Source organism: Carassius auratus, chromosome 8 (assembly GCF_003368295.1).
Source record: "Carassius auratus strain Wakin chromosome 8, ASM336829v1, whole genome shotgun sequence".
In the NCBI taxonomy this organism is placed as follows: domain Eukaryota; kingdom Metazoa; phylum Chordata; class Actinopteri; order Cypriniformes; family Cyprinidae; genus Carassius; species Carassius auratus.
The window spans coordinates 22,108,469-22,127,204 of record NC_039250.1 but is presented as its reverse complement, the minus strand read 5'-3'; the positions used below and the strand labels follow the sequence as shown (position 1 = coordinate 22,127,204).

General features: G+C 34.6%; 1 protein-coding gene across 1 annotated transcript; it reads left to right on the top strand.

The window, feature by feature from the left end:
- The first annotated feature begins 7,201 nt into the window (after nucleotides 1–7,201).
- foxp3b (forkhead box P3b) lies at nucleotides 7,202–18,068 on the top strand. Its single transcript, XM_026270293.1, has 14 exons — nucleotides 7,202–7,219; nucleotides 8,324–8,403; nucleotides 10,226–10,314; nucleotides 13,486–13,643; nucleotides 13,844–13,952; nucleotides 14,945–15,056; nucleotides 15,129–15,233; nucleotides 15,335–15,422; nucleotides 15,635–15,709; nucleotides 15,932–16,046; nucleotides 16,645–16,721; nucleotides 16,957–17,058; nucleotides 17,423–17,544; nucleotides 17,704–18,068. Exons 2-14 carry the CDS (start codon nucleotides 8,369–8,371, stop codon nucleotides 17,792–17,794), a joined length of 1,278 nt encoding a protein of 425 aa, XP_026126078.1. The 5' UTR covers nucleotides 7,202–7,219; nucleotides 8,324–8,368; the 3' UTR covers nucleotides 17,795–18,068.
- Nucleotides 18,069–18,736: the final 668 nt, after the last annotated feature.

Here is an 18,736-nt window from a genome sequence, read left to right as displayed (position 1 = left end):
ATTTAAAGAGCCATTTGTGCTAACCCTTTCCGGCTGACAGCCTCTGATAGAGAGAAAGCTAAAAGTAGACGCCAACTGATGACAAAGTCACCGAATACCTTAGTCCAACAGGAGATAGAACTGCACCGACCCATTGTTTTAGAGCAGAAACACTAATTCACTTGTGTCACAGAAATTACAGCTGCTTGTTGCTAGGCTACAGGGTCCTTCTGCCTTGTGCGGTGTATGTGTCTTTGTAAGCCTGAATGTAACTCAGAACTGTATGCGTTGAGGTGAGCTGAGAAGGAAAGTGTCACTCATGAAGAATAATCAGCCAGAACAGAGTCTGAAGTGAATGTTTCTGTCAGAGAGAAGATAAAATGTTACAACCTTACCGTGACATCCTGTTGTATGGTGTACAAATTGTACCGCTTTACATCAGTAACGGGTGTTAATACCTGAACTGTGATTCAATTTCAGAAAGGTAGTTGAAGTATTGTTATTGTTCAGAAGATGTTTTCAAGTGTAGCAACGCTTAGGAAACAGACCGATGATGACAATGTAATTATAAATATGATAAATATCAAGTCACGTAACGTGCTACATGTGTGTCACCTAAACTTACCTTTATGCAAATAAAAGATGAAAGGCTCAAGCAATATGAAACTTGAACAACTGTTTCCCAAGTGCTTAATGTCACATTTCTCACTTCAAAATCAGCGGTTAAGTGACCTGGTATAGGGGGAATATTAACATTTTTATGGTCCAAAGATGACAATTTGCATACGGACTGTTCCCACAGTAAATGCTAATGTAATCGTGCTTTGTTCTGTGAAATAAAAGGCTGAACAAGAATGTGGCTTATTTGGATGTGTCAGAACTGCTCCTGTCGTTCTTGTCACCTACATGAGTGAAAGTTCACCTCTCTATTTTCTCAGCTCTAGATAGACTCGTGGGAGACATGTACGCATTCCAAAGAGGGCGGATGAAAGTTTCATTTTAGTCAATAAAAGAGAATTTACCCTCCTGTCCTCCACAATTCTTTGATAGGTCCTTAACAGTCAGATATTCAGTATGGAATGTAAGCTAGCTATATATTTGAACACTAAGCCTTCATGTGATCTAATGAATTCAAAGGTCCTTTTAATGTTGTTTTTTCAGTATATGGCATATCCTTATCACCCATTCATCGCTATTATTCTAGCCCATGAAAGCATTATTTGCAATGCCAAAAGGTTAGATTTGATTATAGATTATAGATTTTTTGTAAATGTTACATATTTGTTGCTACTGTATAGATTTTCAGGCTAATTACTTTATAATATTTTTTTTATAATACCATACAGTTAAGATAAATTGCCAAATGGGCCCAAATCACAAAGATTTACTGATTAAATTTAGGCTTACCTGTATTAATATTGTAAGATACCTGTCACTCTATAGAAACAAAATCATATAAGAGTAAATAAAAGAGGCAATGACACGAAGAAAACGAATAAAAAGGAAGTATGTGATGCATGTTGACCCTATGTAAAGCCCTCCTAATGGCATTTTGCATAACGGTTTAATAATATTTTATACTTACAAGATTTTAAATCAAAATATACTTTTTTTTGCCAGACTAATATTCAGTAAAATAAATATTTTTTCACACACTTAGGAATGAACACACACACAGACACACACGAACATTAGCTACATTGTATCCCATTACAGTTGTCATCCCCTGGGTTATCATTATGTTCAATTAATTATTCTGAGCCTTTAATATTTCCCTCCAGAGGTTTAGGGTGCTCTTATCTCGCATTAATAGCAAGGAGGCCTTCGATGTCGTTGGGAGGAGTCCGATGTAAAGGGAGTTGGTTGGAGGTAAAAGGCTGGATAGCAACAGCAGAATATCGCTACCGTGGTCTCGGTGGGAGGAGGCGACGCGGAATTCGCCAACCAGACAAGCCTGAATCATTTCGACTCTCCCACACCTATCGTTTTGATATGATACAGAAAGAACAACGTGATCCCGTCGGTCGTGGTTAGCTTTAATAAAACGTTTTTTTTCTTTTCGTACTTCCATCATCCTCATTTACGTTGGGCTATAGATGCGCTTTGGTGATGCATCAGACTTACATACCTACATGAAACGTTTATTGAACTGAAGCCTGTTTTACAGCGTGTGCATGTCGATGGTTTTACTTCAAACACACGAAAGAACATAAAAATAATGAATTACCTGGAACTAATGACGTGACCCGCACAGCCAATACGCAAAAGTGGAAATGACCCGTATGGACACTGTCAGAGCGCATATAGCCTACAGTCACAGACAGTGTTATACTGATATTTAGTTATCTAACTCTCCTGGGTGTGATTCCCATATTCGTGGATGTGCTGTGTATTGTTACCTGCATGGTTATCATTAGATATCATAAACAACTACAGCGTCTCTACCTCTCTGTTGTGTGTCTTATTCCGCGCGCGCGCTTTGCGCGTGTTTGCATGAGGGACAAATAACAAATGCATAAAAACAGGCCTGCATTAAACTTCAGTAGGCTACATAGTATGCGTCATGAGGAGAGTCACTGATGTATTTTTATTACTATTATTTATTTGTTAGTATTTAAATGCTATAGCATTTGTAGGCTATTCCCCATTTTATAGTCAATTATATGTTAAACATCAAATAGTAGGTTCATAATGTGATAGAGCTCTTACCTATAATTATCGATGTTCCCCCAGACAATGGATCTTGTCTCGATTGTAGGCCTTAACATGAGCTTGTTGCAAATATATGAAAAAACAAAACACACACAAAAAGGTGCAAAGGTGCGTTTTTTCGACCCGGTACAACGCGTTCAATGAATTGCACATTAATCCAAATTGTAATCCAAGATGAACCACGACATCCTTTATGAACAACAGAGAATAAAAAAAAATGAATTAATTAATTAATACAGGGAATGGTCACGTCTGAAAAACAGAAGAAAAAATATCTGTTTCACTGGAAAGTCTTTTGCTGGACAGTTTAAACAATATTATGCCAGAAGCTGGAATATCACACACATACGGGTTTTAAAAAACAAAAAATATCGTTTCCTCTTTTTTCGTGTGCATGTCATGTCTTCGGGTTCTCCATAAAGCTAGGCCAAGCCTTAGCAGTATATTCCCATCACACGGCGACTGAATCAAGCAGAGATTAATAGCACATTTACTCTATTTCTGTTGTGTTTTGTGGTACCGTTTAATCCTGAGAACACGGCGTCAGTATCATTATCTTGTGCGCAGATGTAGATATGTAAATAACGACTTGCTCTCTCTACAGGCTACAGGACAGGGCGCTTCTTCCCATCTTCATTTTCTGGCTGGAGCCAAAGACATTTTCTCCCACGCCAAACCGATACACATCTTATATTCGACGTGAATAAATCCGCTTTATATCCATTGGCATCAGCGTTGTCCTCTCACATACTGTAGTCATTCTATGTGGAGACATGTACACAGTACATGTAAGCGTCCTATATATTTAAAATGCATTAGCCTGATACGGTCTGTGATGCAAGGCGCAAAAAAGATGGATCACACATGGCACTCAGACCCGATTCTTTGCTCGGGAATTCGTCATGACTGTCAGTATCCCGGTGCCATCGCTGAGTTAAGAATGGTAACGAAAAATGAACGAAATGAAATGGGTTCTTCTGCGATGGTGAATTGGAAACAGCGGCTCCTGTCCCTGCGCTCTACCTCAGTTTTCTCTGGATCGGATCCTTTCGGAAACGTCTCGGGATTATTCGGCAACCTCATGACGCTGTTCTCTCCAACATAGTCACAGTGGTGCACTGAAGTCACATAGACAACCACAACTTTTAAATGGCCAGTGTAAATATTTAATTTAAAATGATTTTTACAAATAGGCTAGATGGTATTTATATAACCTAGCTATATCAGTAGGTCTCTCTTTTTGTAATTTTGAATTAAGTTTTACCCTTTTGAATTAGGTGGGTGATGGAGATTGCCATCAGAATAAGTTACATTTATATTAAAAGAACAGCCTTTAACCGTTTTCATAGTTGTCTTGTACAGACACAGTGACAGCTTTGTCGTAATAAATTCATGCAACATTGTGGAAAATAAATGCATTTATTAATTATTTTAGTTGAATAATATAGGACTATATCAGAGTTTAAACAGAATGTGTTTACAGCACTCCCGTCTCTCCTCAATGGCTTTTGGGTCTTTGGCACATTTTTGATTGAAGAGAGGAATGTTGCAAGCCAGCTCGCTCAGTAGGCCCTTGGTGTGTGAGCATTTAATCTATCTGTAACTTCCTGGTAAAAGGTGTTTTGTCTCTGCGTGACACAGCGATCCGCTGCGTGCCCTCATGTCTGGCCAAACAGCTGCCTGAACCGCTGGAAGCCTCAGGAACAGATGGCCTTTACCTGACAAAGGAAAACCCGAGCTGAGGACACACAATCAGTCTGAAAGGAATGAATTTACAAAACAAGCGTTGCTGCTAATATTTGTAAAATTTATTTAAATGTAATCAGCACAAAAATGTAGATAGACCTATACAATTTCAATATTGTATCAGTCAGACTAATGCTTTCCCTTTCTGCTATTTTTATGTGATGCAATCATGGTCTGAGATGTTAAGATGATTTATTGGGCTATAAAGTTAAACATTGTTACCTCATGGCACAAGTCTAAATATTCCCTTAACGTTGTTGAATATTCTTGTATGTGATTATAGCCATCTTTTATTATGATTATGAAAATAATCTGATGTATTTTTCGTAATATTCATAACATCTTAAATCACTAAGCATTAGCCTCAAGTGGAGAAAGCTCATTTACTTCAAATGAATAAGGACACTGAAATTATAGTGTCCACCATTCGCCCTCTAGTGGACAGAACGATAGATGCTACTGTATAGTTCAATTCAATTCAGTTCTGTTTATATCGGTCCTTACAGACAATTTTTCACAATAAATAAATAAATAAATGAACATAATTTCCGAGAAAGGTTTAGGCAGAATTGGAGAAAGAAGTCAGTTTGTCATCTATTGTGTTCTTAATCACAGTAAAGACACTGATGACAATGTGGCATGATTTTGTGTGCGTGCGTGTGTGTGAGTGTGATATGGTATGGTGATACTTGTGGTGTTAATGTCTGAATAAATAAAAAATAGTTACTGAATTAATGTTTTGTGCTATTTTAAAAGAATGAAACAAATATAATAAGACATTAAAAATATTATTTTAAATGGTAATACATTCGCTTTATACATAATCAATTTCTATTAAAAAAATTACCACAATTTAAAAATGCTCATTTTTATTGAGATGTTGTCATTTTGAAATGGAATATTGTCACATGACATAGGCCTACTTCTCGATTTAATTAACTTCTGTGATTGTATTTTTAAATAATTGCACAACGCCGGGTTCCTCTTTTGTCTTTTAACACAGATCAATCCTAAATATTTAATTTCCTTTGCAAATCAATTTCTTCACCCTGAGGCCAGTTTGGAGCAAAAACTGGCTTAAAACAGTATTAGATGTGTTTCATAGTCTATAGAAGTGCTTCAAAAGGTTGATGAAGTAACCTTCACTTCATTTGGATCATCATCCATCCCTCACCCATAATGCAGTTCACCTGTTCAATGCAAGGCCTAGCGCAAATAACAGAATAGTCTTTAATGACTGATAAAAGTCAATCAAATATAGTAGTGCAACATGGAATTTCTTCACTGATTCTGAAGAGATTTATTTGCGATAAGTTTCTTTCCGTAATTAGAAAGAGTGTTTGTCACTCGTTCCAGTGAAAGTGTTTATCTGTGCATATTTGATGGCGTGTAAAATCGTGTGAGTGTCGAGTGACGGGCTTTCAGCGGAAATCAGAATGCAGCTTATCAGAAATCAGAACATGTCATGTGTGACATTTGCTAACCACAAAAATAAGAATTCTCATCAAAACAAACTTGTCGTTTGCTCTTGTGAGGACAGTCCCATTTATGTAAATTTTATTTCTTGTGTGTGTGAGTGTCTGTGTGATTGCAACAGCCGTTTTCATAATTGTTTGCTTCAAATGAAGCCAGCTAAGTTTAGTCATATGATTTCGATGCGCTGATCCAGTTTTACTGCAGTGTGCCTTATTAGAATTAAATAGGTCCAAAAAGTTAATACTGAAAGGATCACATCCTGCTATGAAACAGCAAGAGATTGAAATATCTGCACTCAACATGTCTTAAGCAAAACCCACCTCATAACAGTAGAAAACTTACCTATGAAGATGTCCTCTACTAGAAAGGTCACTCGCTAACGGTCGCTTTCTGGAGTTTATTACAGTGAAAGCTGTTGTAAGCAGAGTTTTTGGCAGCCGTGAAAACAGCAGTTTTGTTGGTGAATGTGTGCCCGCTGTTAGAAATTAAGATCAAAGTTTCACATGGAAAACAAAACACTGTGAGACCCAGTTTTCAAAATTCCAGACAGTTTCACATTTCAGCTTCAGCGTTTGTTCTTGGTCAGGCTCTGGTTGATACTTTGTGTGATAATTCTCACATATGAATATTGGGTCATGTTGTTTCAGTGGCAGCACTACAATGTAGAATCAGTCTTCTACTCCTACAAACGGATCCGAATCAGCTGAATCAGAGAACACCTACAATAAGAAATACTGAGTCATACTACTTAAAACACAATTGACTCATATTAGTTAAAAAAAAGATGAATATCTACATGAGGCAGATATCCTGATAACCAGAAACATACAGATGCTAGCCAAGAAAATGTCATGCTTTAAAAATAGCAGCCTTACTGCTGAAGAACAAAAGGGTCAAACATGCTGCAGTACTGCCTATTGCAGCTTAAAGATTTTAACGGTTGCCAAGTCTGTCAATGCACTTTGTTTAGTTGATCTTCCCCAGGGATTTTCTTCAGCTTGTTTCATTCACTGAGAAAGTGCAACAATATTCTCACTGAGGATATTTTATACTGTGATATATTACACTGTAAAATCTCAAATCTGTTGACAAATACACATCAATGATATTAAAGTGGTTGTGCAACCCAAACTAAAAAATGTTCTCCTTGCTAACTCCAAACCTTGCTGATTTTCTGTGTGAAGAGGTTTCAGACAACATTGCTAAATTGATTTTCATTGAATGGGCTGAAGAGTTGTTAGTTTATATCTTTATGTGTGTGTTCCACAGAAGAAAGAAAGTCATACAAGTTTGGAACAACATGAGGGTGAGTAAATGATGACAGAATTTTCATTTCTGGGCTGAATCATTACATGACCATGTCATTATGCAGTTGACTGGCTACATTACTATTCTGATGTTACTGTATACTTTTGCCTGTTGTAACCTTTGTTCTGTGTTGTGACTCTGCGTCTTTTTATACCACATATTGCAGGAGAGAAATTACAATAAAAAGTAACTTTCATTTGAATGGCACAGCGGTACAGGAAACTGTTAATGCACACTTTTCTTCATATGACAGGTTTTTGCCTTCACGGTTCTCACTTATTTTCCTTTTACAGTGGATTTTGCATGTAATGTACATAGAATTACCTGCATAATTTTTTAAGAATGATTCATTGGTTTTTATGTAATAATTTATGTAATTTCCAGGGAGCAATTGCTATTTATATTCTGGTTACATTTTTGAATACAGAAGAGAAAATTGGAGGGAAAGAGATTTACGGTCAAAACGATGAAGATCATTAAACTCTATGATGATGATGTTGGTAACACTTTAGTATAGGGTCCAATTCACAATAATAACTAGTTGCTTATTAGCATGTCTATTATTAACATATTTGCTGTTTATTAGTGCTTATAAAGTACATATAATGCATGACATCCATAATCCTACCCAATACCCTAAACTTAACAACTACCTTATAAACTATTAATAAGCAGCAAATAAGGGGTTAATTGAGGCAAAAGTCATAGTTAATGGTTAGTTAATAGTGAGAATTGGACCCTAAAATAAAGTGTGACCATGATGGGTATTATTATTGATAAAATTGTTTTTGTAATGACACAGAAACGTTTTATGCAAATGCCTCCGAACGAGTAAATCATATGTATGTAAATCATTTTACTGTATATTTCAAACGATGCACAAAAGATGCTGGAAAATTAAATGGAAACATAAATGTCTCTTAAACGTCACTGACGAAGTTATGTGTGGGACTCTTTTTTTTCCTTTAAAAATGATTCTTTTGACATATTCACGGTTTGATGCCGTATATAAGCACCTGGTCGTTGGAGCGTGTTGTTTATGAATACCCTCACTGTGTTGTTTTATGGAACATTTCTTTCTATTTCCTTTGTGATGTCACAGAGTATTTTCTGAGTATAAATAAGTGCTGGATACTGACTACTGGCAATGACACATTCTATGTGGGAAGGTGGCAACTTCAGGTGAGTCTAAAATGCACTACAGCACTGCGGAAACTATTAACTGTCCTTCAACTTAACTGATGTTCTGTGTGATAAAATTATTGCTCATATTTTTGGAAAACCTTTTTTTTTCTTTTGTCTCAGTAGGAAAAAATTACCATAGATCATGTAGACATATATCTATATATTTATATATATACACACTACCGGACAAAAGTTTGGGATCAGTAAGACTTGTAATGTTTTTTTTTTAAAAGAAGTCTCTTCTGCTCATCAAGGCTGCATTTATTTAATCAAAAATAAAGAAAAAAGTCAGTAATCTTGAAAAATGTTATTACAATATAACATAATGGTTTCTATTTTAAAATCCTTTAAAATATAATTTATTTCTGTGACGCAAAGCTGAATTTCCATCAGCCATTACTCAAAGTCACATGATCTTTAAGAAATTGTACTAATATTCTGATTTATTGCTAGGATTTTCAACGTTGGCAAAAGTCGGGCTGCCAATCTATTTTTATTTATTTTTTTAATTTTGGAAAATTGAAAATTTTTTGATGAATAAAAAGTTTAAAAGAACAGCATTTATTCAAAATATAAATCTTTTCTAACAATATAAATACTTGCTATCACTTGATAACAATTTAACACGTCCTTGCTGAATAAAAGTTTGCATTTCTTTGAAAAAAAGATTGAATAAAAGCTGTAAAAAAAAAAAAAAAAAAACCTGTAGTGTTTATTGTTATAAAAGATTTCTATTTTAAATAAATGCTCTTCTTCTTATATTTTTATTCATCAAATAATTCTGAAAAAATTATCAAAGATTCCAAAAAAATATCAAGCAGCACAACAGTTTCCAGCACTGATAATAAATCAGCATATTAGAATGATTTCTGAAGAATCATGTGACACTGAAGACTGGAGTAATGATGCTGAAACTTCAACTTTGCATCACAGGAATAAATTACATTTGAATGTATATTAAAATAGAAAAGTGTTATTTTACATCATAATAATATTTCACAATATTTCATTTTTTCCCAGTATTTTTCATCAAATAAATGCAGCCTTGATGAGCATGAAACTCCTGTAAAAAAAAAAAAAAAAAAAAAAACATAAAAAATCGTTCTGGTCCCAAACTTTTGATCGGTACTGTATATTACATAACTTTATATATTATATTATATTATATTATATTATATTATATTATATTATATTATATTATATTATATTATATTATATTATATTATATAGAAAATCTTTACAAATGCTTTTGCTATCAGATCCTATATTATAATTGTGCATTGAACTTTGAATTGTGCTTTTATTTCTATTCTAATAAGACATACCAATTATGTCACAGGCTATAAAGTGGCACAACATTCTATTAAGTTATTTTTATTATTTGTTTTCATATGTCAAAAAAAGCTATGAATAATCTGTAAATAATAGTTTCTATAAATCTCATAATTCTCATAAAACTCATAATTCAAATCTCACAATAACTTTAAAATGTAAAAAGAACATACATTTTTTATCCAGTTAATATTGTGCTACTTATCCCAGTGAAACATTTAAGGGGAAAAAAAAACATAACCTAACATGACATAAAGAATTTTTAAAATGGCTCATGCCTTTCATCTTCCACAAGAAAACTTGCGCTCAACCTCTGTAGACTGACGCGTTTGATGGTCTTTTGTTTTAAGTATGTCCTTTGTCATTCACGGAAGAATAATATTGCTGCATGTCATCTGCATGTGATCTTTGACCTTTGATATAAATTGAATAATCTAACACTGAATTCATTCCTTTGATGTGAGATTTTATCTCTCTTTTTTTTCAGATTGTCATTTTTATCCTATAAAGATCCTTTCACTCTCATTTTTAACCAGAACAGCACAGGAAGACAACGACTGACTACAAAGGCGCAAGGTACAGAACGCTGCATCTCGGTATATATTTACTTACAAGTATTTGTTTCTGAAATGTGCTCGATGTCTGTCATTTAATGACAACTTTGATGGCAAAGAATTTCATGCAGGCCTTAGATGAGACAGCTGTGAATTATGATATTTCCAAATGATCAAAAATGTGTACGGATACTCAACTCTGAATTCACTTTAACGGCATGCACAAAAGATGTATGCTGGGACTTTTCCGCTTTTGAAAATGTTTATTTGGTGCAAATGAAAATGCATTTTCCAGGGAACATAAAATATAGGACTATAATCAATTTTTATTTTTATTTCAAACACATTTTACATTGCTAAATAATATTTGAACTTTGCTTGAAAGCAAATTATTATTAATTTCAACACAATGTATGTTGCATATTAAAACTTGAGAGTGTTATTACTGAAATTACTTACTGTTTATCTTTATTGCATGTACGCCTATACGCAAACTTCGGAAATATAAGAGTGGGAGGATAAAAGAGTTAAATTTATGGTCACTGTGAGTCATTTTGTTTGTTTTTTCTCAAATCTTTGTGGATAACATCCTGATTTTACAAAGACTAACAAAGTTCAGTTTTTCTACTTTCATGTGGTAGAAATGGAATGGAAAGTAGCTGACAAATATTGATGCCTATATGTAGTTTCACTTAGATTCTAATGTCTTGTGAGACATGTAAAAACTGCATGTATGTGAAAAGAGGGAAAATAATCTAGTGTGAGTAATATTCCATCACTGAGTGGTGTGAACCTGAAAGCAAAACTACATACGGAGTGACAGACACTCCATACATTGTCTAAGAAAAAGCGAATGGAATATTAATGAGGACACTGGAATTGTTCTTGTTTTTATTCTTAATAGACAAAAGCCCAATTAAAAACGCTTTTAGAGAAGCTTTTCACTGAACTTTTCACGCTTGCTTGCATTTGATGTTTGTTTAAACTGCAGAGTGCATGAAAACATCCTTTTATTGTTATACTGTAAATGCTCTGATCTCAACTGAGGCTCAATAACATCACAGACCGCATTCTATCGCTCTTATATCCCTTATCCTGTTCCTGGGTTGCTTCTTTTGTGCATGTTTTTGCAAAATGCAAAGTGTGTGTCTGTGGTTTCCTGAGAGGTGGGAAAGGTTTGTGTCTCGTATGACAGATAGATGTCACGCATGTTTTGGGTTTGCATTCAAGCAACACTCATGTTGCCCTTTTCTTTGAACTCGATGTGCATTTCTTACATGCATGCCAAATTTCATGTAATTATACCAGCTCCATCCTTCGGTTCCTTCTTGGTCTTCTGTGAGATTGCCAATAGCCCTTTCTATAGTATACATAAATGTTTGCCATGTTGGCACACATTTCCATCAAATGTAACTATGTATGTACATTTATGAAGGTAGTGAAAGAGTCTGTGTATATGTGATATATATAACAGAACTATTTTTTTAAATGAAAAAATACATGTCAAAATATAGGGTAAGAGGTAGGAAAAGCAATCTGTATTTACTTGTAACATGTATAGATATAAGTTTAGCATGTGCAGGATGATGCCATTGTTGCATTATAGGAAATAAATATAAATATTTGCTAATTTAGTTGTTTTAACACAAAGTGTACAATTATTCAAAAGGGGCATCTTACCCTACTACTGGGGGTAAGAAGGGATCAGTTTTCCAGAATGTACAAATTACATTTGATATAATTTCTTTAACAGGGCATTAATTTAAAATACTTACTTAAATATTCTACTTAAAATATATATGTTTTACCTTATATTGTGTGTGTATATACATAAACTGAACTCTAAATGCATCTAAATGCTTTTGAAAAAGCAAATTAAATTTGCTTTTAAAATTAGCATTTTATCAGGCTCCTGTGTGTAGGAAATAGGTTTCTTTCTTTGGCATTAAAGTGAAATGACTGAACATAAATCAAAAGCCTGCATTTATTTGATCAAAAATACAGAAAAATGTAATCTTGCAAAATTGTATTTTTCCATCAGCCATTACTTAAAGTGTCAGATGATCCTTAAAGAAATCATGCTAATATGCTGATTTATTATTAGGATTATCAATGTTGGCAACAGTTGTGCTGTCAAATATTTTTTTGGAAACTGCAATACATTTTTTCAGGATTCTTTGATGAATGAAAAGTTAAAAAAGAACAGTATTTATTTAAAATATAAATCTTTTCTAACAATATAAATGTTTGCTATCACTTCTTAACAATTTAACACATCCTTGCTGAATAAAAGTTTTCATTTCTTTCAAAAAGAAAAAAAAAAAAAAAAAAAAAGAATAAACATTTACTGACCCCCAACTTTTAAACGGTATTGTATATTGTTAGAAAAGATTTTTAGGTAACACTTTAGTATAGGGTCCAATAATATCTAGTTGCTTATAAGCATGTCTATTATTAACATATTGGCTTTTTATTAGTGCTTATAAAGTATATATAATGCATGACATCCATAATCCTACCCAATACCCTAAACTTAACAACTACCTTATAAACTATTAATAAGCAGTAAATAAGGAGTTAATCGAGGCAAAAGTCATAGTTAATGACATGACAGTTTCCAGCACTGATAATAACTCAACATATTAGAATGATTTCTGATGACATTTTATTACGGATGCGCACACTTTATTTTACATATTTTGGACTGTTGACAACCAACACCCGCTTACACCCATTGAAAAGCTTGGAAGGGCCAGGGCAAATTTTAATATAACTCCAATTGGATTTGTCTGAAAGGAGAAAGTCACATACACCTAGGATGCTCTGAGGGTGAGTAAAACACAGGCCACCTCTCATTACAAACAAAAAACAAAAATATATGTTTTACAATATAATCCAATGTTTTTTGATCTAAAAAAGGAGATCAGTTGACCTCAAAATGAAACCTCAAATTCTGACGAAATTGAAAATAGCATGGACATTCATCAAAAGCATTGAGATTAGATTTTTTTAAGTGATCATATTTCCTAAACAGGAAAATACAATGCTAAGTTAATCTTAAAGATAAAGCTAACATTCAGGTAAATGTGTCATTGTCTCTCCTACAGTATGCATTATGTAAAATGACAATGTAATGTGTAAATATGTAACTCTGTACATCAATTTGTAGTCTTTTTCAAACTCTTGACTTCAGGAATGCCTCAGTCTGAGAGAGAGAGTGACAAAAGAGTGAGTGGGAGAGAAAATGAACGACAGCCACCACTAAAAGAAGAGCGTGACGCATCTCCCCCTCTGTTGAATGAATCCTCTTCACCCCAGCACGTGGAACATCTTTCTTCTGGAGTACGTTCTGTAAGTGAGCTTCATTCTGTGCTACTTTCTAACGATGCCTTTAAAAATGACATCCCTTTGGAAGTTGTTTGCATAAAATATACTGTGAATGCATTTTCGAAGATTCCTTCATCTCTTCCTCTGTGCCAGGTACATTAATAAACTCCTGATGTTTAAAAGCTATAGTACAACTGTGGTGATGGCCTTGTTTCTGTGTGCAGAGAGCTGCTGATGAGGAACGGATGCAGTTTCTTCAGCTGGTGTTTCAGAATTCTCCGGCTGGTCCGATCAGGCCGTCTGTACTTCGCTCTACAGCTCTCCTGCTTCAGGGTTTGTGTTCCAATGAATTATTCAAACTCCACATTTTTCCTAGACATGGTCAAAGTGCTGGATTCCTCAGAGATCTCATTATATTCCATACATTTACACGTTGTGATGAGCGAAGTCATTTTAAAACACAAAAACTGCTATTATTCAATCTAAGTGTTTCAGTCCAAAAGGCTTCAGAAGAAATAAAACAAAACATAAACTCTGTCTGAATAATGTGCTGTTTAACAATGCAGATATATTGTATATAATACTGTTGTGGTTATATGTTTATTTATACAATCTGCTAAATGTTAACAATTTGTATTTTTTTTCTAAAAAGAGTGATCATTAAAATTGCAGGGTATTTTTTTATTTATTACTGAATAATGCTGACTACACAAATAAATCTGCAAACAAACACAATGGTTATTAATTATTATTCATTTTGAATATTGTGCAGATTCTGCAGGGGGTATGGAAATGTTTGACCACTACTAGCAATATTAATTTTAATGGGCTGACTGCAGTCTTATATTCATAATATACTTAATTATATACTATATACTATACTTAAAGCCTTTATGTATGATGCATTTTAAAGGGTATAATGCATTATAATTATTCATTATGTGCATTGTAATAGATTATAACTTGTCGTAAAATAATTATAACTGAATTTTAAAGGCATAACTGTGGTTACAATTATTCACGAGATTGTACAATGCGTTATAAGATGTATTTCAAAAAGGCATAAATAATGCACTAAAATAAATATGTTTTATAATGCATTATACATATAAAGGTTTTAAATTGTGTTACCGTACTTTTGTATAGTATATTATATGTTTAGACATATACTATATTTACTATCAAATTAATATTATGATTATATATTCCAAAAGATAAAAATAAACACACATACAATTTAATTTGAGATACTTATCTATATTATACATGTATTTATATAGTGTATTGTAAGTGTAGTACTCACAAGTGGGCACTGTTTTGTTTAGCAAATGAGAGCCACCAAGCAACCATGAACAGAAGAAAAGACACAGGTCACAGTGAAGCTGTTGCTGGATCAAGCCAGCACAGGAAACAATCTCCCAGCTTTCATTCTCACAGGTAATTATCAATAATAATAAATAAAAAAGTTCATCAATGAGAATCTTGATGTTCCTCATGTGTCCTCGTCAGCCCAGTGGAGTCAGATATCCAGAGATCCAGCTCTCTTTTTGTAAACGGACAATGTCGCTGGCCAGGCTGTGACAGAGTCTTTGAAGGCTATACTCATTTTCTTAGGTAAGTTTTTCGCTATCTCAAGTAACATCAGCGAGCCTTCCTTGTAGAAATCAATCATTTTCAAACTATAGAAAACGCCTTTTGATTCTCAACCTGTCTAGACATCTAAACCGAGACCACAGCACAGATGAGAAAACGATTGCACAGTGGCGAGTTCAGCAAGACCTGGTGTGCCACATGGAGAATCAGGTACGACAGCGATACAATCTCTTACAGAAAGCACACACAAGTCACGCTTTGCATCATTGATCACCATCAGTTATCATGAATGAGGCACAAGAAAGTGAATCATGGTTTCATTGGTTTTGAGTCATTCAGTGTGAACCCAAAAGAATCAAACGTCTTGGTAAAAGTGGTTTGAGAACCCACTGACTCTAACATGCTCTATGTGATGATTTCAGCTCGTTCAGGAGAAGCAGAAACTTCACGCCATGCAGCTTCACCTTCAGCTGTTTGAATGCGTCTCGACACGTACCGTAAGACTCTTCAGGATACTCTTTGAGACTGCCAGAAGTTTCGTGAGAGCGTTTAGAAATAACGATTCTCACAGTGAACTTGACATTTCCTTTTTGTGATTTCATAAAATGTCAGTAAATTTATAGAAAGTGCAGATGAAGCCTTCACATCTCGTCAAGATGTCTACGGGAAATCATATCTGTGCTCTCATATGTAAGACTGACTTGTGTGTTTCCATTCAGGGAGCTGCTACAGGCTGGTGTAGGCCGCTGGCACTAAATGGCAGGACAGAGAGAGCTAGTGTAGCGCCGGTACGACAGGAACCCTGGCACACACCCCCACCACACCTGCTGCCAGGTAAAACCTGCTAAAATACTAAATACACATCTTCCTGTGCCTCTAAATACACACAGTCTAGCTGAGAAGTGTCATTAAACTACAAAAATCCAGTCAAGTGGAACTGAAATGCAGATTAAAAAAATAAACCGATGAATAAAGGTTACCATCTATACCGCTGTTTACAGTGTGAAGGTCACACTTATCGTATGCTTACTTCCTTTCCCTTCATGTGTTTATGTTGTTGGTCAGACAGTTCAAAGTTGGTGGTCTACCACTATGACTACAGTTGAAGTTGTGAGATTGCTTGCTTCCTGTTGCCACTCTTGGCATGGAGACCACAAAGGAAGCCTGAGATCTGGACCAAATGTAGTTCAGACGCTCTCAGCTGGAGTTTTGCTTATAAGCCGTCTATTATAAAACCTAGATTTTGCATTTGCTAGATGCACTGTGCAAGAATATTTTCGAAAATGACTGACTCATAGGCGTTACCCAGCCGTATGTTTTGCACTTGCAGCAAAACACATAATGCACTATGCACATATGAGTGTGTGCGGTCAATTTACAAGAATCATTGTGCAATGTTTTGTTTAGTAATTTGGCTTTCTGGCAATTACAGATTTTGTTAGCAGTGTTGAATACTACAAATATGCAAACTTGCGGCCTCCATATACATATGCTTTCTTAATCAGATGGGTAAGTAAATAAATTATATTTGTCATTATTGTATATTTATTCAAATTACACACACACACACACACACACACACACACACACACATATATATAAACGTTATTTATTTGTTAATTCGAATATTTTTATATAAATAGTCACTCACTCTGAATTTTAAATGAATTTTTATATTATATTAAATAAAAATATATATATATAAATTATAAATATATATAAAATGTATCATTGATTTCTGCAGTCAATTCTGGAAGCTCCGGACAAACAGCGGACGCTAAACGAAATTTACAACTGGTTCACAAGAATGTTCTTCTATTTCCGTCATAATTCTCCTACATGGAAGGTACTGTATACATGCTGACACTGCCAACTAACCCATCATTTCGAGATCTCAGATAGCCCCATTTCTGTTCAGTTCATACTCAGTTATCAATAATACTTTTAATCATATTGTCTAAGACTGAGAGCTTTGATTGTGTGTCTGATTTAATGCCATATAAAATGGCGTAATTAAAACAAGGTTTATTTCTGAGGTCCTGAGACTGACTTGACATAAGCGCAAACACTTTGGGACATTATATTAATGTCCACATGGTGCCGCTGTTGGCATAAAATCATGCGGAGTGACCTCACCGAACGCCTTAGGCCTGTTTCATATGAATAGAAATGATATTCTCTGTGTACAACTGTTTCAAACTTTTTCTCAGAACGCTGTGCGACACAATCTTAGTCTCCACAAATGCTTTGTTCGGGTGGACGGAAGGACAGGGGCGGTGTGGACGGTGGACGAGGAAGAGTTTCAGAAGAGAAAAGGGCAGAAAATCCACAGGTCCTCATGTTCTTCCCTCATCTTTAGATCAATTACACACACAATGAGATGTTCAAGATTATACAAATATGAATTTAATTCACAAAATATGCTCATTGTTTTTAAAAACAATCACGTGAGAAACACGAGTCACGTGACGTCTCATATTTTGGTTTACAGGGACTACACTTTCAAATGGATGACACCCTTCTCCCATTGCCCATCCCATGAAGCCTCAGATTTATCAATCAAAGCCACAAATTTTCAGTAACCCATTTTCCAAGTGTTTAGTGAAGTATGCAGAAAATTGATCTTCGACTATGTGGAGAATGTGAGTTGTATGTGTGTAGAATGTAGAGTTTTAGATATGATCCTTTAGGATAGGATAGTTTTCATTTTTGCATCTCTATCTGAAAAAAAGCAAAGTCTTCCTTAAAATGTGAAGTTACTCTCTTGTTTTATGTAATTGTATGTATGTAATGTATGTCTAAAAAAAGTACATAATATTTAGTCTATATAGCCAATGTGAATAAATGTAAACATTTTCAGTTTAATGTGTTGAACTATATACTATACTTTGAAACTGCAACATTAGTTGGTTTAACTGCAGATGAGTGACAGTTAAACTATAGCCTATCCAACGAACAATGAGGCTAGAATTTGCTGCCTGTCTTGACTGGTGGACTTGCACAGGGGATGCTGTATGGTTATGGAGGTCCCTCCTCAAAGCACGAGCCCATAGGCAATCCACAACGTTTCGAAACAAGAGGTTTGAAACATTGTGACGAAACGAAGCCTCGTTTGCTAAAATCACATGACTGTATAAACGTCTTAATGAAGAATCAAGTAACAAACTTAAAATAACTTCTTAATTTTATGAATGGCTTGTCAAATATATGAATAATTTAATATTCTAAAATTCACTACTGGGGTGTTTTACGAAACTAGCGACAAGAATATTCCACTCGTTTTATTATTGCTCACAATTTCCATCTGTCTCACCTGGACTCATCCTTCCGGCTGATATTGGTTCAACACTGATCTGACAAAATATTTCAAACACAATTTTTTTTCTTTTCTTGTTTCCATGGCCTTGATGCCTTCAGATGTATTATGATGAAAAACAGGCAGTTGACAGCCGTAGGCTAGAGTTATCTGGACCCTAATTACACTTTGAGTGTTTTTTTTTTTGTATTATCGTTATTATTTTTTA

Coding starts and splice junctions, on each gene's coding strand:
- foxp3b (XM_026270293.1), top strand. CDS start 8,369: ATGACACATTCTATGTGGGAAGGTGGCAACTTCAG. Junction 15,234..15,334: donor GGCTATACTCATTTTCTTAG/GTAAGTTTTTCG, acceptor CAACCTGTCTAG/ACATCTAAACCGAGACCACA. Junction 16,722..16,956: donor ATGCTTTCTTAATCAGATGG/GTAAGTAAATAA, acceptor TGATTTCTGCAG/TCAATTCTGGAAGCTCCGGA.